Here is a 24,926-nt window from a genome sequence, read left to right as displayed (position 1 = left end):
GTGACAGTGTGTGTGCGTATATGTGTGTTTATGTGTGACAGTGTGTGTTGGTGTTGGGGGCTGAGGAAGAGAAACTAGAGAGGAGAGAAGGAAATATATTGTTATGGGTATAAAGTTAAAAAAAGTCATTTCAGCATTAAAATTAGTCAATAAAAAAATTAAAGGGTAAAAATATTAATTTATTATTATTGGGATGTCTTTGATAGATATATTAAATTTCAGGAGTGTAATTATCTCAAAATAAACAAATTTTTCTTTGAGAGTTCTTTTTTTTTTTTTTCCCCGGCAAAGACAAATGGAAACCAAACCCTACAACTCCGTAGAGCTAACATCTGCCATAGCAAAAGGAACTAAGAAGGAGGTAAAGAAGATAAAAATTGATCCAAATTGACCCTAGACCTCGAAAGAACTGCCAACTTATGAGCCACTCTATTACCTTGTCGACGCACAAAAGTCAAAAAAGCCGACGAAAACCGCCGCAAGTCTTGATGAATATCAAAGCATAAAGAAGTGATTTCTGAAGGACAAGTATCCCTTCGAAACACCGCATTCACCAGTACTAAAGTATCGGATTCAAACCAAACACAGGAAAAACCCAAATCCAAAGCACAAAGGACAGCTTGCTGACATACCAACGCTTCCGCCACCAACGATGATGAAGCATAAAACGGGCGAAAAATAATTGCATGAAGCACATCACCTCGACAATCTCGGAAAACCACTCCACCACCCCCTTGCAATGATTTCCCACAAAAAGAAGCATTAAAATTACACTTAACCCGTCCAGGTTAAGGAGGACTCCACAAATCCACCAATGGGATAGAAGGTGGAGGATTCAAAGAATAACAAAGGTTCCTAGCATTAAGAAATTCCCAAAAACTGGCAACCGCTCTCCAAACCGCCAACTCAAGTTGCCATAACGACCCTTCAAAGACAAATCGTTTCTTGGCCTTCTAAATAGCCCAACAACAAAAAGAAATTAAATTAAGAACATTGTCAAACTCCGAAGAGAGAATAACCTTCTGCAATAGAAAGTGCCAACACTCCCGAAAAGAAGAAAAAGAATATCCTGAAAAATCAAGCTGCAATGGTGATAACTTCCACACTTGAATGGAATGAGGATAATAAAAAAAGAAGATGCACTACAGTCTCCTCCTGTAAACCACAACGAGGGCACAGAGGAGACACCACACATCCTCGGGCTAACAAAGCAACACGAACTGACAAAGCATGCATACAACAACGCCAAAGAAAATGTTGCATCTTAGACAAAGTGCGACACCGCCAAATATAAGACTAGTCCCCAGTATGAAGTGTAACCCCTGAAAAATTAGACATTGAAATGGCCAGCTTATAAGCAAATCGAACTGAAAACTTACCCGATCGCTCTGGATTCCAAATGACTTCATCCGGTTTATCCCACCTACTGATACGAACTTTGAGAATTTCCTGGACCGTACAGGGATTGAAGAACTGAGACAAAACATCCACCTTCCACGAAGACGTAGAAAAATCAATAAACTCAGCCACAAAAGAAAAAGGAGGCGGATCAGGTGGTAAAGGAAGCTTATCCGGAAGCGTAAGAACCCAATGATCCTTCCAAACATGTGTAAAAGTGCCATTTCCAATCAATAAGCAGACTCCCTGACTTAACATGCCCTGAGCAGTCCAAATACTACGCCAACCCCAAGAAGGGTTGGTGCCCAATGAAACATCCAGAAATGAGGAAGAAGGAAAATATTTAATTTTATAAAAGTGATATAACAACCTCTGCTTTTGCACTTGAAAATGCCAAGCATGCCAAGCAATCTTTTAGAGTTCTTTTGACAAACTTTAAAGGTGTTACCATAAATTACCCTATGTTTTCTTTGGGAAGGCAAATGTGATGTATAAGGAAATTAATTTTCGGTGAAAAAACAATGTCTACGTGTACTCTTCATACATTCACAAAAGAACGTGTGGTTAAATTGTCAGTGAGAAAAGGCAGTTTATGTGAATTTATCTTGTAGGGACCAAGTTCGTTCTGGCATAACTGATGAGTTTCAATTTATCCGCCCAATAAAATTTCGCCACGTTGGCTTGCGCCGTCAATAGTGGGGTCCTTTCTTTCCCAATGTGAGTTCGTTTATATTCTTCAAAGGCCATTATTGTCTGTAGACAATAATTTCCAAAACACAGAATAAATATATCCCAATCATTAACAACCACTAACCCATCTCCCACCGTCAGAGACTCATACTTTCTCTCTCCTCCACAACTCTCTCTCTCTCTACAATTTAGAGCATCATAACGAACTTAAATTGGGTCTGCCCAAAATGGAGCTGGTACCATATTCAGAACCCAACTGCAAATCAAACTCCACCACTGTCCCATGGCAAGACATGTTCCGATCCGCGTCGATCCGAAAACCCGACCCGTCGCCCCAGAACCCCGCGCCGCCACCTCCGAATCCCTCCACCGCCGATTCCGACCAAAACCCAGATCACAACTCACTTTTGGGCGACCCCCAGGTACGTCTCGCTCTCTGTATCGCCATGGCCCACGCTGGCCTGGCCTTCACTATATTCGTACTCTACGGTCTTTGTAAATTACTCGAAGAATATCGGCGTCCCTTTCAGTGGGCAGTGCTCTGTTCAATCCCTTTGAGAGGAATTCAACAAACCCTTGTTGGGTTTTGGTCCGAGCCCTTGCAATTAGGGCTCACGGAGACCGTATTAGCGGTTCCCGTGGCTGTATTTAGGGTCTTTGTTGGTACCCTAGTTGATTTTCGTGATGTGTGCTTCCGATTTTTTCTCCGGCGAAAGAAATCGGATGTTTTGAGGCGGAATCGAAGTGGGTTTTCGAAATTGGTTCGATGGCTCGTGTCAATTTGGGTTTTTGTGATGTTGTATGAACAAATTGGAGGCATGGGGTCTATAGCAGTTATTAGCTTGGCGTTCATGTTTACCTCTAGTGCTGTTCAATCAACCATGTCCTCAGTTTCTTCATTTAGGAGTCGTGGTTTTCGCCGTAGTCCATTTAGTGCATTTTTCACAAGAGGTTTACTGAACAGGTTGAAGACAATTGTGGCTATTGGATTGATTGTTGGAATGATAGTTGGGTTTTTGGCAGGCTTGATTTTCTTTTCCTATAAGATAGGAGTTGAGGGGAAGGATGCTGTAATCTCATTGAAATCTCATGTAGAAGAGAGTAATTACGCGGAGAAGATTGGTGTTAAGCAATGGATGGATGAGAATGATGTGCCTGGGATGGTAGATATGTACACTACCAAGTGTTATGAAACTGTGTCTGAGCAGATAGATAGTTTGGCAATGCAGTATAATTTGACAGAGTTCGTCACCGGGATTAAACATTTTGTGATAACCCCATCAGTGAATTCTTCTGAGAACTCCACAGCTTTAATGAGCCCATCCCCATACACTGAGAAGTTTGTGAGTTTGAAGAAGAGGGTTAGCAATCGTGAATGGGGGGAAATTTATACCGAAGTGGATGCAATCTTTAGGGAATTACTGATCTCCAGGGAAGATTTAATTGAGAAGGCAAAAGGGTTTGCCATTCAGGGAATCGACGTGTCGCGACGTGTACTTGCTAGTAGTAAATCTGTTGTAGGGGGCAGTGCGAAGGTTATGTTTTCAATTGGTCGGTCCATAATCTGCGGAGCTGCAGGCGTTTTCAATTTTGTGTCTCAGTCTATGGTTTTCATCTGGGTTTTGTATTATCTAATCACATCCGAGTCTGGTGGGGTAACAGAACAAGTAATGTGTATGCTTCCCATTTCAAAATCTGCAAGGACTCGATGTGTTGAAGTTCTTGATAAAGCTATTTCAGGTGTTCTGTTGGCAACTGCTGAGATTGCTTTCTTTCAGGGATGTCTCACTTGGCTTTTGTTTAGACTATTCTCGATACACTTCTTGTACATGTCGACTGTACTTGCATTCATCAGTTCTTTGTTGCCAATTTTCCCATATTGGCTTTCAACTATTCCAGCAGCTGTGCAATTGGTAGTGGAAGGAAGATACGTTTTGGCCATCAGCTTGTCTGTTATCCATCTCGTTCTTATGGAGTATGGTATATCCGAAATTCAAGAGGATATACCTGGTTATAGCGCATATCTTACTGGGCTTAGCATCATTGGTGGCATGACATTGTTCCCATCAGCAGTGGAGGTAAACTGCCAGTAGTTCTTTCTTTTGTTTTTGCTCTATTGTTTGCTCTTCCTGATATTCCCATGGTAATATACTCCTTTTCAGTTTCTTCAAATACTCCAAGGAATGTCATTTTCTTGGTTTCTCTATTGAAGATTTGGTCTTTTCAGAAGTAAAAAAATGTCCTCATGTTGTTTGATTTGAAAAATAATTACCTCATCTGTATTTAATTTCTTAGGCAGAAAAATAAAAGCTAAAGAAAAAAGACAATCTAAATCAGACGAATTAAATCTTTAGTGTTGCAAACACAGCAAGTGACTGCTATGGTCGTCTGTTTTATTTAATCTTCATTTGCTTTTATTAAGCATATGATAACCTTGGTTTCCTTGTGTTTCGTCTTAGTTGGTCTCCAGTTACTCTCTTATTAATTAAATATTTGACATTACCTTTTCAATGTCTTGTGCAAAAATTTTTGTGGCTGGCATGCAGCACTTGATTGATGTGTTGTGATTAATACACAGGGAGCAATAATGGGTCCGCTGATAACTACAGTTGTGATTGCTCTTAAGCATTTGTACGTCGAATTTGTTCTGGATGAACCAAATGAAAGTGATAAGTAGGATGCAGTGTGAGTTTCTATTGCTGTCTGGAGAATTCGTTTGTGTACATTAGTTCAACTGCTTGGAAGAAATTGCAGAAATTGTTATTCTCAGCACTTATTTTTTGCTGATCTATTCACAGTGCCTCTCTTCAACAACATGGTATATTTATTGAATTTTTTGATTATATTCTTGTCTTTTGGGGGTTCTCTGTTTGTTTTTCCTTGTGCAAAAAAATTAATGAATAGAAATGGATTGTTTATGTATCCTCTTGATTATTGACAGAAAAAAGAATGTACATTTTCTTTTTTTCTTATTGAATGTACATTTTTATTGTATTTATATATATAAAGATTTTTTCTGTCTCATACTCGGAACATGTGCGGAGATGTGGCTTTATATCTTTTATATTTTTTCCCCATGATTTCATTTTTTTGTTATAAATCAGTCATTTGGTATATATATTATGCAGATCGCATTTTCTTGGTGTCGCTAAGCAGTCAATACAATTATACAATATCAATCTTTTCCCTTTCAATACAAGTCATATCCTCCCCCTTCTTTTCCATCTTAGGTGAGCAAAGGAGTAGCATACTTTTGTGTGTGCGTGCGCGCGCGCTGGCTAGGAGAATCATTTTCAGTATACCTAAGTGAGGAGGAGAACATGATAAATGAAATTGCAGGACACACATGCAAAGTTGGTCTGATTGCACGTGGACATTTGATTTCAAGAGATGAGTTTTATGTAATTTGTGGCCATCAACAACCTATTGTGTGTGTGTGTGTGAGAGAGAGAGAGAGAGAGAAATTTTTGGCATACAATGAGGTTCTGAGAAAGATTATTAGGAATGGGTATGTTTAGCAATCCATTTTCTGGTTACTAGTAGGCACTGCAGTAGCTGTTATTTTTCAGACCTGTCTTGTTCATTTGTTCCCAAGTAGTATAAAAACCGGGAAAAAATTGTTCATTCGTTCCGACTTAACCATCCTTTTTTATTGTTGATTTTAAGTTATTTCAAGTGATTACACCTGTTCAACATGAATGAAACATTTGCAAACAACTTAAAATACAACTCTAGATATATATATGAAGAGTACCAGTAAACCATCCAAAAGATCGACTAAAAATTCTAGTCAACTTCATAGAAGAAAGCAACACCATACAACAATAGAATCTAATTAGATGTTTACTTCCTTGAACAATTTTTTTTTTTTTTTTTTTTTTTTTTTTTGTTGTTGTTGCCAAATTTGGTACCTTCAACGATATAAAACCCAAAAAATATCCCAAACACACGAGTGTTTCTCAAACTTAAATGATGGTTACTTCATGTACTTCTGGAGAAACATCTGGTGGAAGTCGTTCCTAATGGTGTCATTGTTGAAGCGCTCGAGGGACTACTTCTCTTCACCATTAGCGTGGTTTCTAAACACAACGTGGTCATCTACTGCTGAACTCTACTCAGATCATGACAATAAACCATAAGATTTGATTGAAAAACAGAGGAAAGCAAGTATTCAAGCAATTGAAATTTTCACTCGGGAAGATGATGGACAATTAAGGGTAGGGTTTTCTGTATCAACTCCGGTTTCTGTGGCCTTAAGCTCCTCTTCTTGCTTTCACCCGTCCTGCACAAAGCTAATTTGTTTGCAGAACTAATGCCATTAATGGTTTCGAGGGAATAGGATGTATGTACACACAGTCAACACAGGTGGGAGCCTTACTCTTAAAATGATGATATTCAACTCTGCACTGTTTTTTCATGAACATATGCAATTCTATATGAGTAAAGTCACCATTAAATACTAGCTAGTCTGATTCTCACAAGGAGCTACAAAGCATTCCTGATTCTCTACAATTCATGCCTCAACTCCAACTTCTCTAATAAGCAGGATGAGAAACCTATCTACCCGATTCGCTTCTTCTCATCCAAGTAGCAGTTTTATGAGGTGAATTTTACCGGTACTAGTGAATCATTATCCACCCACTGTAATGTACTCTGCGAAAGTGCACTTATCAGTTATATGATCAAAACATGGAAGACCCAACTCATCTTTTTTTATTTGGAGTATCCACCTTCAAGGATGTTACAGTATCCTTAGTAAGCTGCACTCAAACTGAACATTATATGGATCGATAATTTGTTTATTGAAGTCTTAAATCAACTAATTAAGCCTCATTCAATCTAAAATTCTAATCTTCTTCCTAAAATTTCCAAGTGAAATGGACCTTCATTTCTGACACCACCATGAATAATACCTACAAGTTCCTATCTCTTGTTTTTTGTTTCTTAGGCACATATATTAAAAAAGAAAAAAGAAAAAGGAGGTACAAGTTTAACCAACATGAAGAAGAACAGTAATTCTGAAAGAGTATTCTACTCCATTATTTATAAATCATATACTTGGTCGAACATTTCAAAATCGAAAGAATTCTCCGGCACAACAAGCAAAAAGTAAGACTTCAAAGGATGATGTGAATGAGAACACAGAAGACTGGTTGAACTATATTTGCAGTAATCAAAGAGAGACAATTAAATTCAAAGGGTACTGGCAACATACTTGTGAAAGATAGAAAATAGTGTTTTACCTTCGGACGATGGCCTCCAATTTGATTCCTCCTCAATTCGCTGCGTGTGTGTGTGTGTGTGTGAGAGAGAGAGAGAGAGAGAGAGAGAGAGAGAGTTGGGGGTTCCTATCATAAGGCATGACTATTTAACGGGGGGAATTCACAGCAAGGGCAGAAGAAAAAATATAGCTCAATAATTCTTTTTCCTTGTTCCTTCTCTATGTTTTTAAAAATTACGGGAGTATTAAAAAAAGAAAAAGAAAATCATCACCCATCTCATGTACCCATATTTTTTGAAAATAAAACCAGGGCATGTTTAATTTTTGATATTATCCTGTATAAAGCGACTCAAAATAGCAAAAAATTATAATTGTCAGTCTGAGCTTTTCATCATTATATTATTGGTAAAGTGCAAAAAAATACTTGACTTTTTGCAACTAATCCCTTGAATTAAAGATTGTCCCACTAAATTATTGATTTGTTACAATTAAGGACAAATTCATCACAAAAGACTATTTTACCCTTTCTTATTAAATTATGCTTTATTATATTTTTTCTCATTTAAATATTAATTATAACTTTTACCTTAAACTTTATAATTAGTATCAATTTATTATAAAAATGGAAAAAAATAAATAAATTTGTAGCTATCATTTTCTAAAATGATTAGCTTTTATAATAAAACTTATTTATACCCACTTTAAAAAAAAAATTAGTATAAAAAAATATCTTCTCTTTCAAACAATATTCATGAAAAATTAATAAATTATGTAAATAAAAATATATTTTTTTAATGTAATATATTCATGAAAATTAAAAAATTACCTAAATTGTTTCAAAAGTTTCTATTTAAGATTTTTATTTAAATAAGTAATTAAAAAAATTAAAGGCAAACTTTTGCAAATTTAATGAAGAATATTTCATCAAATTAGTATGACTTTTTTTCATAATTTATTTCAACAAGAAAAATATATTGTAATTCAATAAGAAAGGGTGTTATAGTCATTTAATGAAAAATAGGTAGGACAATGGGGCATTTTGCAAGTAAATGTGATAGTTTAGAGGGTTTTATGTACAAAATATAGTTAAGAGGGATTATTTACAAATTTAGACATAGTTGAGGAAAGTTTTGGACACTTTACCCTTTATTGTTCTCATTCATTAAACCAAATAAAATTTTCTTTTACAAATCTTACGCTAGGACTTAGTTATCATCTTAAAACAATGTTGACAAGTCTCTTGAATCCATTTATTGCATGCTCTTACTTGCTTTTGTCGGCAATTTTTAACAATAACCTTTTTCTTGTAATACACAACATTGTTTCCTTAAAAAATGGAGGAAAAAGAAGAAGAAAGAATTCCATGAGCAGCATAAAAAAAAAATAATGACTTTTACACATAGAAGTCAACAAATTCTGAAATTAGGTTCTTCTATGATTTAGTCAAAGAATTTATGGTGGTCTACACTAATGATTAAGACTTTACCTAAAATTATATAGTACACTGGCATCTCTTATCTTTGTACAAAATTCTGAAATTAGGTTCTCAAATGAGCACTAACATTTCTTATGGTTGTCTTTGCTTGTTATGCAGTTCCAATTTTGTTTTCAAGAGTGATGTTGTGAGTCTGAAAATCCAACCTCATTGAGGTAGAATATCAACAACCAAATTTAAATGGTGCAAAACAGACATGTTATGCTATTAACATCTTTCCAACTTTATTATTAATATTAATGTTGATATTGAGGTATGATCGACAAAACAAGTTCCCTACCAATAGACATATCACCCAAGTTTAGTAATTCCCATAATTGCAAAAATGTGTGAGAGCAATGGTGGAATCCTTCCTGCGCGCGCTTTTCTAATGCAGATACAGATACAATGTCAAGCTCTCTGTGATGCTGAGGTGAAAAGGATTTGAGCTTTTCATATATTCATATATTGCCTATATAACCATTTTTAAGTACAACTTAGTTCTCTCACAAGGTACACAAACCTTGAACCATCTCAGCTAAAATCATCACCTAATTGATGAGAAGGCCAAAACAAATCATTTGTGTCGTGTTGTATAATCTTATTTTTTTATTTTTTGGCACGTGAAAGTGAAAGACGTGAAATAGAAGGTTGAGGGTTCCAAGTCATAGGAGTGCGTGAGTTTCTTGAAAAAAAAAGAAAAAAAAAGAAAAAAGAAAAATGATATTTGCTCCTTTTTGTTACAGTGAATTACCAGACCTACTTCTTTTAATCGGTAGTTTTTGCAATAAACAAGAAAGTAGGGCCCTTCACTTGTATTATGCATAAATAATCAATCGGAAACATTCGGTTAGATAATTCACTACAACATATCGGTGCAAGTATCGTTACTCAAAAAAAAAAAAGAGTGGTAAAATATTACGCTTTTATTGCAGCAATTTACATTTATGAGTTGTTTAATGAAACACATATTAGGAATGGAAGCAATCATTCAAATTGCGCAACAGAAAAATCAATTGAATAAAAATATTCTTACTTTGATAATTCTCTTACCATTTGATTAGTAAGTATATATATATATATATATCTCAAATGTCTACAGTTGCTTATCAATGATTCAAATAAATGGATTTGCCAAGTTGCTCTCTTAACCACATCTAATCATCATATAAAAGCAATCCAAAGGACGAGCATTACATTTTCAAATCCTCACAATAGTGCAAGAGGACCATACTACTCGAACATAAAACAAACTTGCTGGTTGAATTAGGTGACCAACCAAATATGTCAACAATCTCACAACCACTATACTCCACAAAATTTTCAAAATCTTCAAATGAATAAATAAATATATATATATATATATACATATAAATAACTAGCTAAGGTAAGTCCAAATTATGTGTCAACCTGTTTTCCAATTAAAATCAAAGTCATATTAACTCAACAGTCAACAATGATGTCACACTAAAAAAATGAGCTTTGCTTTTATCCTAATTCTAGGTTGGAGGTATTGGAAGTTGAAGAACCAAAACTGTTTCAGCTTTGCTTACTAAATAAACAAAAACCAGAGGGAAGTTAGGCCAACGGTTAGTGTTACACTCCAAATCCCTTGGAACCAAAGCAAAGCTATCTGTTCGATTCTTGGTCACCATCTGAACCCAAACTTCACCCTCCTGTCTTGTTCACCTTCTTTAATTTTCTGTTGGCCCAACCTTTGATTCACATTTTCAAATTCATTAAATATTATATTGTATTTAATTGGAGGTTCATACCATACCCACCCATTAACTACTCTCACATCCATTGCATTCTGTATTGCTTTGGGGTATGACTAGTGAATTTTTCTCTTTCCAAAGTGTTGAATTCTGCGGTTCTCGGAAATTTTTGGAAGTCAATCAACTGCTGCATACCCACTAAATTCAGCATCCAATTCTCTTCAAGATTGAAAATTTGAAAGTGTCTACCAAAAGAGTTGTGAATTGCAGCTAATGTGCTCTCGTATTCAATATTTTTCGCAGCAATTCATGGGCTGACATATTCATTTTGTTGACGCTTAATTTATATTTCTGGGAAAGAATTCTATTTGTTGGGTTCAAATGAATACTCGTTACTTCTTTACGCCAGAATCGTTGTGTAATTCAGGAATTGCAGTTCCATTTTCGTCAGTTTCTCCCACAGGAGAGGACAGAATGGCTGGGGGTGTCCGGAACAGGTCTTCTCGTTCTCCTCCTTCTTCTTTTTTGATAAGAATGGCCGTGAGGATATCGAGAGCAAGGTGGTACAGTTTCCTAAGAAGGGTGTTTCATTACCAGAATGCATCAAGATCTTCTGATCTTGGGTCCAATCCATTCAACTCCGGGACTTGGATGGTCATGGAGGCTATAGCTCTGGTTGTCCAAATTGTTGTCACAACATATACTCTGTCTATTTCCAAGGCAGAGAAGCCAATTTGGCCTATGAGAATATGGATTCTAGGGTATGGTTTTGGCTGTGTCCTCAGCCTGCTGCTACTCCAGTGGCGCTACCGGCACTTTCATGCCACTCTGGGAGATGGACTAAGCCTCCCCAATGTAGAACAGCAGAGAAGCAATGAAGAATCCAGGTATTTGATTCATTTCTCAAGTCCAGGTTCTATAACCAAACCAATATTTTGGGTACTAAGCTACATCTCAATATAGAGCAAAAATAGATCATTCTGAGATTGAAAATAGTCTAAACTAAGCTAGATCTCTTCACTTTATCAAATTTAATACCTTTCCATATTCATGGTTTTCAAAACACCTCTACACAATTAGGAGACATCCACACATAAAATTGTCAACAACTTCTTCCCTAACAATAAGGGACATCACAGATACACTTATTCCATGCTTCTGATCAATGTGTATATACAGGAGTGTTGTGTTAATGCATAAATGCCGGACTTCTCTTGAGCTGTTCTTTGCAATATGGTTCGTGATGGGTAATGTTTGGGTGTTTGATTCTCGATTTGGATCTTTTCGTCGAGCTCCCAAGCTTCATGTGCTCTGCATTGCTCTGCTTGCTTGGAATGCTCTCTGCTACTCATTTCCATTCCTACTGTTTGTGTTCCTATGCTGTTGTGTGCCGATGATTAGCAACTTCCTCGGATACAACATGAACATGGGATCCACTGATAGAGGGGCATCTGATGATCAAATTTCCAATCTACCTAGCTGGAGATACAAAGAAGTGGACACCAATTTAGAGCTCGGAAAATCAGTTGTGGATAAGGAAAATCCAGTAAGTTACAAATAACTTGGCCTAAAAATAGGGATAGCCCAAAATTAGTGTTTCTAACATGTACTCTTTGGCTTATTAAACTAAAACCAAAACATTGAAAAAAAAAAAGAAAAAAGAAAAAAGGATGCTATTGTCATTTATGGAAGACTGATTAGTTTCTCTTGTTGTCTTTTGGTGGTGTGAACAGGAATGCTGTATTTGTCTAGCCAAGTATAGGGAGAAGGAAGAGATCAGACAACTGCCATGTTCACATACATTTCACCTCAAGTGTGTTGATCAATGGCTGAGAATTATATCTTGCTGTCCTCTTTGTAAACAAGAACTAGAGAGGTAAAAAAAAAAAAGCAAGATGGCAATTGAGGAGCTGAAGTTGATCAAGCCCTTTTTTAACCCTTTCCTTTTTTCTTTTCTTTTTATCTTTTTTACTTTTTCAATATGATTCTGATTTTTATGTAAATTACTTGTGGTTACTTGAGTGAGTTTATTGTTTGTACCTTGTAGCTCACCAGTAACTTATAATATTTGAAGTCTACTACACTACCTGGAGATGTTAGAATCTTTGCTTCCCAAGGGTAGTAGCAAGAGTCATTTATTCCTTCCAAATACTTGTATATGCTTTCCTAAATACAAATACTGAATAATGCATTGACAATACTCGTGTATAAATTACTAACTTTTTTTTTGTATACTAACAAGTCCATTATGTGCACTCTTGGGTTGAGTTTGAGTCATATTTTAAAAAACAAGCAGAGAAGAATAATGAGAAGAAGGTGGAAATGTAAAGAATGCGGATTGTGTGAGGTGAAGGATTGGAAGAGTGCATTTGGTTGAAAAAATAAATGAATTGGTTTAAGATTCCATGTAGGTTACAATTATAATTTAATTATCTGTGCTGCACTTACTTAATTAGAAGTTAATTATCAAGGGGAGAACAATGAATAATCTCTGTTTTTGTGTTTCTATATCATGGAAAAGAAAAACAAAAATAGTTGCAACATTTTATTGCACTCATTTTGTCAAATGTCAAGGGTAAAATAAGAATTCTAACTCCTCTATTCTTTTTGTTCACATCTTTTACACTAAAAGGATTTAGCTCAAATTATGACTCTTTATGTCTTAAAAAAAATTTGTATCTCTTTAATAATAATAACAACAACACAACGTGTTGTGGGAGATGTAAAGAATGTGGATTGTGGGACTTACCTAAATAAAGTCCTTTTATTTTTATTTCTCTTTTAATATTAACTGAAAATACTGTTAGCCCATCATTTGGAAAGAAAAAAAAAAAAGAAGAAGATAAGTTATACTGATTTCATTTGAAGTTGGGCAATAGACCGGACCGCTCAATGTTTATTACATAGACTATTTAACATTTATTATTTTAAGGTTTTTGAGATTTGGCACATGTAACGACATATCAAGCATAATAACAAATTTACCATTCTCTTTATATGAAAAGAGAGTAATAACCTTATATATTTTAGTGTAATATAGTATTATAATATAAGGGTATATTGATTTTTCACATTCGAAGTCACTTTTAACAATTAACTTATAGGTTTAAGGGAGTTCAAAATATGACACGCATGTAAGGCCCAAAATACATGAATACCCAATGTTTTATAACATAATTAGATAGACATGATTTTTTTTAGGTAATTTTATTAAAATTTTAAAGACCATTATAACTCACTGTACGTATTAAAAATTATAAGTAATTATATATTTTTATTGAATCAATTAATACTAGTATATTTAATTGGTTGATCGGCAGTATCTCGACTTTTAACTACCAAAGCGTTATAAATATTAGGCATCTTGCCCGGAGGAAAAGCTACATCTAGTACCGGACCAATGATTTGAGCGATACACCCCAGGTTTTTTTTTTCAAGCGTGGAAATTTCAGGAACAGAAATAGTAGGATTTATTCTAATAATAATAAATAAAAATATGTCGAAATTTTTTGCAAAAATTATCGAATTCAAAATCAATGTCCAATAGCGAGTTGATAGGTTAATTCAATAAGAAAAGGGAGCTAAAAGTGAAATAATAAATATTTATACCATATAAAACATGTTAGAAGAAAAAAATATATACAATACAAGTCAAAGAAATAGTACCCATGCTTTAACATTCTAAAGCAAATATAATATTACACTTTTTATATTTTTATATTTATATATATTACATCGGAGAATTGAATTACTTTTTCATTGGATTTGTAATCTCTAAAATTTAGGATATATTTTCTTTTGTCAATTATAACCAGAAATATTTTTATAGTGTAATGTTGTAATTATAAAGAGATTCTGGGAGTAAAGTTAAAATTGTTAATTCTTGACAAAGAAAGAAAAAAAGACAGAACTCTTGCGCCCTTTCGAGAGAGTTCTAAAGAGTCTACATCCCGCCTTCGGATAACGGAAATTGTTAACAAAGAAAAAACAAATCTCCACCCGCGAAGTGAAAAATTCCGGCGGCGGAGACAACGGCATCAATAAAGGTGATCTTTGCCTCTGTAAGCAATCATATATTTTCTTTTTCCCCTCTATCCTCTTCTTCTTCTTCTTCTCCGCGAGTCTAGGAACCTAGATGAAAGAGATTAAAAGTAGTATTTGAGGTTTGGATGCCAGATCCGACCTATAAGTATTTGAGGTTGCCGGCCAGCAGTTTTTTATTTTTTATTTAAGGGTTGCAGGCCGGATGAACCGACCGGTTTTTCGGGAAATCGCCGGTTCACTTACGAACCGGCCGATTCCAAGGTGAATTCCCAGTATACGGACTTACGGAGTGGTAGTGGTAACGCTGGCTCTGAAATCTAATGCGAACCGTCCGGTTCGGCTAACCACTGTTGAAAATAGTAAATGTAAAACGTGTAATGTGTGGGTAAATCAGTCTCAGGCGGTTATACGTACACGCGCGTGCACAAAAATATACTAGTATTTTTCTTTTTTCTTTAAACAAATGCGGAGTATAAATTTTATATTCGTATATTACTTGTCTAGCAAGACTCGTACAACAAAAGCAGTGTTTGTTAACCAATTGAAATCATGTTCGCGGACAGGAACCGCCTATAGTGCAACTATTTGAAAATCATACTCTCTCTCTCTAATCCCCGAAACTTCCGTCTTCGACTATTACCTTCTTCTCCGTTTCCCTGCAATATATATATAATATATATATTCTCCGACGAAGTTCCGGTTCGATTCGTTCCTTTTACATACTCTTACAGGTACTATTTGTTTTCAATTGTCGATAAACTAAACCATCAAACATAACCGATCTTGGATTCGGTTCAGTTTTAACAGAAAATATTTTGAATTTCAATGTAGCACTAAATTAGGGATTAGTTATTGCTTCTATTTTATTTATTTACTTTGAGCAATTGATCTTATTGGACTTCATTGATCTCTCCATAAATTATATGTTGTTTTGGTTATCAGATCATTCACGTATAAGAATTTATATACAAAACTATTCTTGTACACAAAATCAGGATCTTATTATGTGTCAAATATGTCCTATCCTGTATGTGTGTGCCAGAGTGAGAATGCAACAATCATGTAAATGTGTTAAATTGGTAGGCCCCTAAATGGAATAAGGGCAGTTAAGGTAACTAAAATCAAAACCCTCCTCGGGTTCGGGGCAGGGATGAATTTAGTGTTTAACCTATCCCGAACCGCCCTTGTTTCGAACTAGATTATGTATATGTATATATATATATATATATATATATCAAAATTTTTAAATTTTTTTTTTTTTTGGTTTTCATGTCATAGGTTTTTTATTTTTTGGCATGCAAATGGATAGATGACAAATTAGGAATCTTGTCCCAACACTTTATAAATTTATTTATTTATTCATTTTCATGTCATTGATGGACTCTTTGAAGTTCAAAACCCTTTGTTCTTTCACTCTTGGTATGACATGCCCCCCATCCCTATGTAGCTTGTAGGTGCACTGCGCCAGGACATAGGATAGTGCACAGGATCCCCTAACACGGAGGGGATCCGAGTTCGTATATATATGCTTGTCTCTGAGTCTGGTTACGCGGGTTAACGCTTGTACATCAGTACCATTGGCAACGGTTAGAGTCGCACTTTGTAAAATAACAAGGTTATGTCTGTCTTGACTGTTTGTGTTTTGATTTTATGGCTTCTAACCTAACAGTAAGATTTTCAGGTTATTTTCTCCATTAATTTCAAGATGTCTTCAGTGATTGCGAGTACGGCTGGAATCCAAGTTATGCTACCACTGGGTATGTGATAATCTACCATCCTCAGCTTTTTTTTAAAGCACGAGACAAATGTTCTTTTGATTTATAATGACGTTTTACTAATTGAAAATTCACTGAAATTCATTCTGGAAGCTTATTCGGCTTCCAAAGTATTAAGAGGAATGGGCGACTGGTATGGACATTCTCTTGTGAAAACAGAATGGGGTGAGTTGTTTATTATATATCCGTTGAATGCTAATGAGGCTTTACTAAGGTTCTATGTGCCGAGTTCATGCGATTCGAAATAAAGGCCTTGGTACTCATTTCGGTGTAGTTAAAATTAGGAGGATTTGAAATTGGAGAGATACACATGAGAACAACATTATAAGGTTGATGTTTTTGATTAATTAAGAAATTTTAATATTTTTGATAGAAGGATTATTTTTTTGTTGGGGCTAGTCTTATAAAAAAATCACATCTGCTTGATAGAATGGTTGTCAAATCATGCAGATGGTTACCACTTCAGTAGTTTGTGATTTGTATGTGATAAAAGACATTATTGCTGCAACCACAATGGGTAAGTTTGCTAAAGCATGTTCCATAGTCTCGTGCATCTGCCTTTACGGATATTCAGTTGAACATGGAACTTACAGGATGTGGCAATTTTTTTGTAATTAGCTAGTTAATTTTTTTTTAAGAAAAAAAAAAAAAAAAAAAAAAAAAAAAAAAATTAGAACAACACAATGCATGAAATGCTGCTTTTATGATATATATTAAATTAGTGAGCATGCTTTGTACTCACTTTTTTTTTTTTTTGTTGGAGTTATTTGGCAAGTTTCAAAACTTATTTGAACATCTGAATCAAAGGACCATGACATTAACTAGGAAAAAAAAAAAGGACCATGACATTTAACAATGATTATGAGTCAGCAACTTAGCATTCTCTTGGAACATGGACACTCAGGAAGCATGTTGTGTTCTGTTGACCCTTTAAAGTTTGTGTAAGTAACAAATTATGGTTCTGCACATTGACCCTTTAGACATATATTTGCTATTTGGAATAAGACCAGTATAACCAACGTAGACATTGTACCAAGGATCGGATATGTCCACTCTACCATTCGTAGCTTCCTATTTGCTTTAAGAGATACAAGTAGTCCGTTATCAGTTTTAAGTATCAACCTAGAATTCTTGAACTTACTAAAGTAGGAACAAATAAAAATATGTGGATTGAGGGGGAAAAAAACGAGTTGACTGTGCTGGTTCAAGTTTTTTTTTTTTTTTTCCTTTTGGTTGGGAGGTATGCGCTACACGCTGGATATGGACGAAAAGGAGGGTGAGATGGATGAAGATGATTCGGCGAATGAGAATTAACGAGTTAGACAGTACTTTTAAAATACTAAAAAGATAAAGATTGTGAATAGTGGACAAGATTTTATGGAAGATATATAATATCAGCCAATTTCAAGTTTGTAACTAAGTGAGGAAGAATTTGCAAATTACCTGTGCTACAGTTTAATATTAGGCTTAACATTTAGAAAATAATTTTTTATTCAATAGTTGATCACTAACCCAAGGGACCAAGACTGAAAGTTTACCATGGCCATAGGCCTTCCCTCTGCACCTCCATTTCAGTTCAGGTTCAAACACCCCCCTCTCTTTCTCTCTCTAACTATGTAAATGTACGAGCCGCTGTTTTCCAGGCTGGGTTTGGCTGCCCTATCAAAATAACCTTGAATTTTTAGCTTTACTGGCACATAAGCTAACTGGCTATTTCCTAATCACCTAGCACAGCCATCACAATGAGCTGAGTTGGTTTGGGTTTTTTAGTTGGCTCAAAACTAATTGCACCTTAATTTACATAGCAGTTCTCTCATTTATTCTCACTTTGTTGATAAATTCCATTCTTCTGATTCCTTTTTCTATTTCTTTCTTCATGTTTAATGATTTACCCATGCCTTCAATATGACGAAGCTGAAATGTATTTTATATGTTCATCTACATTAAAATTATAAGTGTCACAAGGAACAGAATACTCTTTATTTTGGACAATTTCAGAGATAGAGAATGAAATATCCAATTGAGAAAACTGAAAAATGCACTTTTCTAATAACCAGTGAAGTGTGTGCATGTTGCGTTGGAACTTCATCCTATTGGGTTTGGTAAGATTTTGCAGTTATTGTTGGAACTTCATCCTATTGGGCTTAGTAAGATTTTGTAGTTATTGATACTGCTTATGAATATATCTTATGAATACTAAATTGTCATATCTTCTTCACACAGTGAGATCAGAGGGGCAGCGTACAAGGCAGCCCAAACTTTTTGGATCTTGTCCAATCGGACCGAGGCCACTTAGCATGCAGTTTCGACCATTTGATAGAAGACTAACAGTTTCTCATGCAATCCGAGCAAAGTTTGATCCTGTAAGATGGCGGCCACTTAACATGCAGTTTCGACCATTTGATAGAAAACGACCTGCTTCTCATGTAGGATGTGCTGCCACTCTGGTAAGTTTATCTTTGCAAAATTTTGGGTTCCTAAATACTCTTTTTACTTTTTCAGCAGCCTGTGACTCTGAGAAATCTACTTTTTTAGTTATTGACGTTATTATAAAATTGAAAAAACTACTGAATACACTTCTGTTGAGATTCTGGAATAGCTAGCGGGGTACAACTCTCCCTCTCTCTCTATATGTGGTTATTTAATCAGAAATTGGGGACAGCAGAGTTGGGATATGGATGAAAATATCAAATCAAGAAATTTGTTATCATTTCTATTTTTCTTTGTGTAATATCATTTTTATCACGGATACTTAGAATTGAAAGCTTGTAAAGCACTTGGGATCCTTCTGTCTTGATCTGATAATTTCTCTGCAGAATGCAAGATGTGGTGCAGCAGTCGCTGAGCAAACCCAAACTGTCAAAAGGCAGCAATCAACTATTGATCCTATACAGGGTATGGTTTCTGCTTTTGTTACTGCTTGTGGAACTATGTTGTTGTAATACAAGTAATATTATAGTTTCTTGTCTTAAAATCTCAATTTCTGCGTTGATAGTTATATTACCCTTAATCATACTATTAACATTATGACTGTAATACTGTATATACAATTATCAAATGAAATAATGTTGGTCATTGTACTTTTCAATTTACATTAGATAATGGTAAGTGTAAAAATTGAACTTCCATTAATAATTCAATGAGATAACTGCGAAAAGATTGCGGGCTTGGTGGGTTGGGTTGATAGGACCACAATCTAGCTAAATGGGCCTGACCAATTGGCCATATATGTGGGCCTCAATCTTAATTGGCAGGTCAGGCCGATTGGGTTTCAATCGGACAAAACAGCCTATAGCAACGAGTTAAAACTGTTAGTTCCAGACTTAACAGGCTCATGAGATGGTCTGTTTGGACCACTACAAGACTGAATCCCGCTGGGTTGGGGATCGGTGACTCCTAAATTGCCTATTCAAAAATAAATAAGAAATGGAAACATGCTAACAAAAGATGATGAGGTTCTGGTGGACTGGCTCCGATGACCCAACCCATTCCCACTGGATAAAAGGGACACTTAGTGCCTTCAAAGGAAAGATGGAGTCCTCAGTTTTAAAGATATCCACTCTTTTAACTTGGCCCTCCAGTCAAAACTAGCATGGCGCCTCTTCAGGGAAGATAATTCCCTCTTATTCCAGACTCTAAAAGCAAAATACTTCCATAATCACTCTTTTCTTGAATCCTCATGTAAATCAACTGCCACATGGATATGGCGTCCATGCTACCATTCCCATCATCCTCAAAGGCATGAAATGGTCCGTCTCAAATGGCACCCAAATCCACTGCTGGGAAGAACCGTGGCTCCCGGACCCAACAAACTATTTTATCACCACCCAAATCCCCCCCAACTGCCCAATTCTCACTGTTGCCGACCTAACAATCCCAAACCCCATCCGTTGGAACTCTACCCTCATTCGAAATACTTTCAATTCCAGAGACACCAATCTTATCTTGCAAATCCCACTCAGTGAGGAAGGTGGAACAGACAACATAATCTGGGGAGCCTCATCTTCAGGTGATTTCTCTGTCAGCAGTGCCTACAAAATCGCCTCCCTCCCTCCCTCCCTCCCTCCCTCCCTCAGCTGGCAGTAGCAATACCCACATCCACTCCCCAAACTGGTCTCAAAATTTGGAAGCTGAGCACCAGCTGAAAAATACAAATCTTCATTTGGCAATGTGCCCACAATCACCTTCCCATTTTAAATCCGACATTTAGTGGATTGTAGCATATGCCCGGTCTGTGGTACTGAAGAAGAATCCCTCATCCACCTGCTCTTTCGCTACCCTAGCTCACTCACTGCTTGGCGCATCAGTCCCCTACGGCTTGATTTCAGTTGCATTCCCTGCATTTCATGGGCGCTATATGGGCCGTCTTATCCTCTCTCTGGCACTCTTACCCAGATTCAAATTCCTTCACCTTTCTCTGTTGGATAATTTGGAAAAGCCATTGCAATTGGCATTTTTACGTCCTGAGAGATCCCAAATCCACTGTTGATCGTGCCCTCTTCTACTTCCATGAATTTTGCGATGCGAAGTCTGAGGATTCTCTTATGGATCCTTCTCCTACCCTCTCTCACCCCACTCACTGGCTCCCTCCAGTTCTTGGTCGCCTCAAGCTCAATGTCGACACCGCAGTACTGCGAGAAATTGTTCCTCTGATTTTGGCCTCTGATGTATCTTCCCTTTCTTAGCTTCCCTTTTTGTCCGGACAAAAAAAAAAAAAAAAAATCCTAATTTGAAGAAAATAAAATTATTACCAAAAATATAAATTTAAATTAACAAACTGGTAGAAGTTAAGACATGATGTTTTTAGTCAATACAATTACATCTCAAGTTAAAAAATTCTTCTTGTTTGAGTTACTTGCACATATTCTCAAGTTCAAAAATTCTTCTTGTTTGAGTTACTTGCACATATTGATAAGGAGGATGCTGCTTCCTATGGACTTGTTCATATCAAGAACCCTTCTGGAATATGTTTTTCGAAAAAATAAATAAACATCTTTTGGTACATATTAGAACTGCCTAACCCCTTGAGAAGCGCGGCAGATACCTAGCCATGAGGAGTATACTGTTTCAATGCATTCATGGAAGTTAATGTATGTTGCACATAGATTTCAGCATCTTTTCTATTTTCTTTCTATCTTGCATTATTATTATTTATGTGCTCCTGAATATCTTACGGCTATCAACAACTTCATTGGGACTAAGAAACACTAATCAGATGTTTGGAACATATCTTTGGATTGCAGGGAAGGAAAGACCACCACAACTCGACGATGGTGGGACTGGACTTCCTCCCCATGATGGTAGTGGTGGCGGGGGTGGCGGAGGAGGTGACTTTTCTGGTGGTTTCTTCTTGTTTGCCTTTCTTGCTTTTATGGGCTTCTTGAAGGATAAAGAAAGAGAAGAAGATGAATATGGAGATAATAGGAAAAGAAGAGAGAATTATCTGTGAGATGAAATTTTTTTCAACCATTTGAGCATCATGGATCCAGCTTTTGCCTTTGGTTGAAGGGCATCTTTTTTTAGTTCTTTTGTTAGTTGGTTCAGTGAGAAAATTTGTTGAAGTCCTATTATATTCACAACTTTATCAAGTTTTTGCCACTAACATGATTCAAATTTTTAATCAGTATGGAATATTGTGGGTCCAGGAAGCATAAGATATTATTGAAAAATGTTTGGTGGATAAGGTGAATTATTAAATGGATTCCCTTTGTCACGGCAATTATTTTAACTTTTCTGTGTATTATTTTAGAAAATATAATTTTGGAGTGATAGTAAAATCTACCATTTTTTTGAAGCTCTTTTCGTTTAAATTCATAATATACTTTTCTGGAGCTCTTTTTAATAATATGACTTTAATTTTGTGTAAATTCATTATGGAGTGATTGTAAAATCTACCATTGTAGTTTTTTTCGTTTAAAAAGAAAAAAAAATTATTGTAGATTAAGATTTATTGGAGTTTAAATTGATTCTCTAAAGTGGGTTATCTTTATAAGTGAACTTCAATTTTTATTGTTTACCATTTGAAATTAAGCACATAGATCAAGGGATCAAATATTTTAATTGTTTACCATTTGAAAGTTTTGGTGATATATCAATAAAAAAGATTCTGTTAAGTGTCATTTTCTTGCTAAGCTGGACGGGGATGATGATGATGATAGAGAAAGCTATGCCATTAGTGGTTGGAGGGTGTAAGTAAGGTAGTGACATGCCATATATGGAGGAAACAACTGAAAAATAGTCTGATTTCCCGCATTTAATGAATTCAAATAAGACAATAATGTTGGTGACTTCAAAAAAAATAAAATATTTTAAGCAAATAGATATACGGTGTTTTTTGATTATTTAATTCAGTGTTTAATTTTGAACGCATTAAGTGCAATGTATTCAAAATTAAAATACATTTAATAATGTACTTTAAAATTTTAATATTATTTAAAATGAAATAAAATTTTAAATGATGGAAATATTATTTATTGCTGAATGCTGAGAATTTAAAAAGATATAAAAAAATACCTACTTTAAATAAATAAGTAATTAGACATATTGCATAAAATATCCTTTTACTTCTAAATTGTGGCAAAAAATCCTCCCGCTGAAAATAGTGAACATAAAACTTTTAACTATTCAATTTGTTACAAAGTGATAATTATTAACCTTCGGGAAAAAAAAAAAGTGATAATTATTATGACGAAAATGCTCCTTAATAAAAATAGTTTATCTAAATATGAAATTAAAATGAATAAAAATAACTCATTCGGCATAGTAGTGTTAAAAAAAATTCGCAACTTTTTTTTAATGGTGCATCTACAATAAAATGAAAATACCTTTAATTTAAAAAAATTTAAAAAGAAAAAGAAAATCTAAAAAGAAAACTATATTAGGACCATTTAAATTTTGTTAAATTTATATTAAAGGGCATTTTCGTATTATAGCTTCACTTTAATGGTGTGCATTTTTTATATTTCCTTAAAGTTCTATTTTTTTAAAATTGAAAAGGAAAAATAAAAAAAAAATTAATTTATTTTAAAGAGAATTTGGGTAATTATAATATCACTTTGCAATAAACTAGATATTTAGGGAAGTTTTATGTCAATTTTTTTTCTTTATGAGTGAAGATACAAGAAATTCTTTCTCCACTCTCTCTCTCTAGTATTCCTTTCTCTCAACCCCCAAAAAGATACCCTTTTCTTTACCTTACTCCTCCTATTTATAGAGGTTTACAAATATTGATGGACTGCTAGATCTAGGCCCGTTCCTCCATGAGTCCCGGTCCTCTTTGATGGGCCTATGCGCGTTCGGCCCATATGGTAGTGCCTTTTTATGGGCCTGACCCACCTGTACGGACTCAATGCCGCGTTTGCAAGTCACACCTAGCCCATGTCATATCGGGCCTCCTCAACTGCCCCCATAATTACCCCTTGTTTAATAAGGGGGTAATTATTGAAGGCGTCTCATCATGACGTTGACGGCTCGAGAAAACCACATGGGGGAACGGACGGTCAGATCCAGAATCAATGTTCCGGGGCTCGATGAAGTTTTCACCTTCCTGACGCTTCGGCCCTCGGGCCCCCCTCGCCTTTATAAGGCTCTAGAATGCCATTCCATGCCTTTTTACCGTCTCCATCATCAGTCAAATCTCTCTCCTTTTAGAACAGCGCTAAGCTTTTTCCGGTGAAATCCTTCAAGAATCGTTCTTCCAGCGGTTTTGCAGTGCTCTTTGTTGCTTTCTACCTCAGAGGTTAGTTTCGTTCCTTTTTACTTTCGGCAGGCTTCTTTTTACCCCTTCTAGATCCTTCAAACACCTCCACCATGGTTGTAGATCTGGATGTTCTTCGTATGAGACTTAGACTTCCTGACAACATCGAAGTTAGGGTTTGCCCTAAGGATGTTAACATTATGACCGGTGCCAGCCTCCTGCCCGGCGAAGTCTTATTCACGAACCTTCAATTGAATGTCGTTAGGTTCCCTCTGCACCCTTTCTTTAGTTATGTCTTCAATAGATTGGGGATATCCCCCCTGCAGGTAAACCCCAATTTCCTTAGAATCATATCTGTTATGCTCCTGTTGATGCGTGACAGAAATCTGGACCTTGACCTCATAGATCTTTTTCTGTGTTATAAGGTCAGTAAGATCCGTACTAACGAGCCCTTCTACCACCTCTACCCGTTCGAGAAGATGTCCATATGTACGGACACAATAAAATCTGAAAAGGGTTGGAGGGATAGCATCGTGGGCATTAGTGGGGCTTGGTCTTCGCCGGCTGTAGAAGGTTACCCAATCCCGAGCGCCTTTGGTGTCTGTTCTGTTTTCTCCTATAAGAAATTCAAGTCTCATAAACATGATTGCCCCTGCGAAACATGCGTTCCCCGTTTTTGTACTTTCTTATGCCGTTCCTTAGGAATACCTTGTGATGACTTGAGCTACAGTGTTTGCAGGGATAGGAGTAATTACTTGAAGAAATACGTTCTGAACGATATTCCTTCCTGCTCAGATCTCCTCACTTTAGACAACCTCTTAGCGCTCTCATCACTCGGCTACAACATGAGCAGGCTTCAGATTCCTTCTTTTGGCAGGAAGAAAAATACTCCCCCAGCCACTCCTGCTGC

The 24,926-nt window shown here is 35.9% G+C and overlaps 3 protein-coding genes across 4 annotated transcripts; all 3 read left to right on the top strand.

The window, feature by feature from the left end:
* Positions 1 to 2,168: 2,168 nt before the first annotated feature.
* On the top strand, positions 2,169 to 5,763 carry LOC132308331 (uncharacterized). 2 transcript variants are annotated; one of them, XR_009482414.1, is made up of 3 exons: positions 2,169 to 4,166; positions 4,667 to 4,906; positions 5,319 to 5,763. XR_009482414.1 is itself a non-coding variant. In XM_059806384.1 (2 exons), the coding sequence occupies exons 1-2, from the start codon at positions 2,316 to 2,318 to the stop codon at positions 4,763 to 4,765; spliced, it is 1,950 nt and encodes a 649-aa protein (XP_059662367.1). In that variant the 5' UTR covers positions 2,169 to 2,315; the 3' UTR covers positions 4,766 to 5,112. The 2 variants fall into 2 exon arrangements, 1 of the variants encoding a protein (XP_059662367.1); XM_059806384.1 differs by lacking the exon at positions 5,319 to 5,763 and having other exon boundaries at positions 4,667 to 5,112.
* Positions 5,764 to 10,525: 4,762 nt separating this feature from the next.
* Positions 10,526 to 12,699, top strand: LOC132308330 (E3 ubiquitin-protein ligase At4g11680-like). Its single transcript, XM_059806383.1, has 3 exons — positions 10,526 to 11,388; positions 11,681 to 12,047; positions 12,235 to 12,699. The coding sequence occupies exons 1-3, from the start codon at positions 10,883 to 10,885 to the stop codon at positions 12,379 to 12,381; spliced, it is 1,020 nt and encodes a 339-aa protein (XP_059662366.1). The 5' UTR covers positions 10,526 to 10,882; the 3' UTR covers positions 12,382 to 12,699.
* A 1,703-nt stretch (positions 12,700 to 14,402) lies between these two features.
* LOC132309915 (uncharacterized) lies at positions 14,403 to 21,769 on the top strand. The gene is made up of 6 exons (XM_059808169.1): positions 14,403 to 14,547; positions 16,227 to 16,302; positions 18,544 to 18,767; positions 19,137 to 19,258; positions 20,250 to 20,329; positions 21,564 to 21,769. Exons 2-6 carry the CDS (start codon positions 16,251 to 16,253, stop codon positions 21,767 to 21,769), a joined length of 684 nt encoding a protein of 227 aa, XP_059664152.1. The 5' UTR covers positions 14,403 to 14,547; positions 16,227 to 16,250.
* Positions 21,770 to 24,926: the final 3,157 nt, after the last annotated feature.

Source organism: Cornus florida, unplaced genomic scaffold, assembly GCF_030987335.1.
Source record: "Cornus florida cultivar Cherokee Brave unplaced genomic scaffold, ASM3098733v1 CherokeeBrave_3.0.0_Hap2_Chr05, whole genome shotgun sequence".
Taxonomy (NCBI): domain Eukaryota; kingdom Viridiplantae; phylum Streptophyta; class Magnoliopsida; order Cornales; family Cornaceae; genus Cornus; species Cornus florida.
The sequence above is the reverse complement of the archived record's forward strand: the minus strand, read 5'-3'. Positions and strand labels throughout refer to the sequence as shown.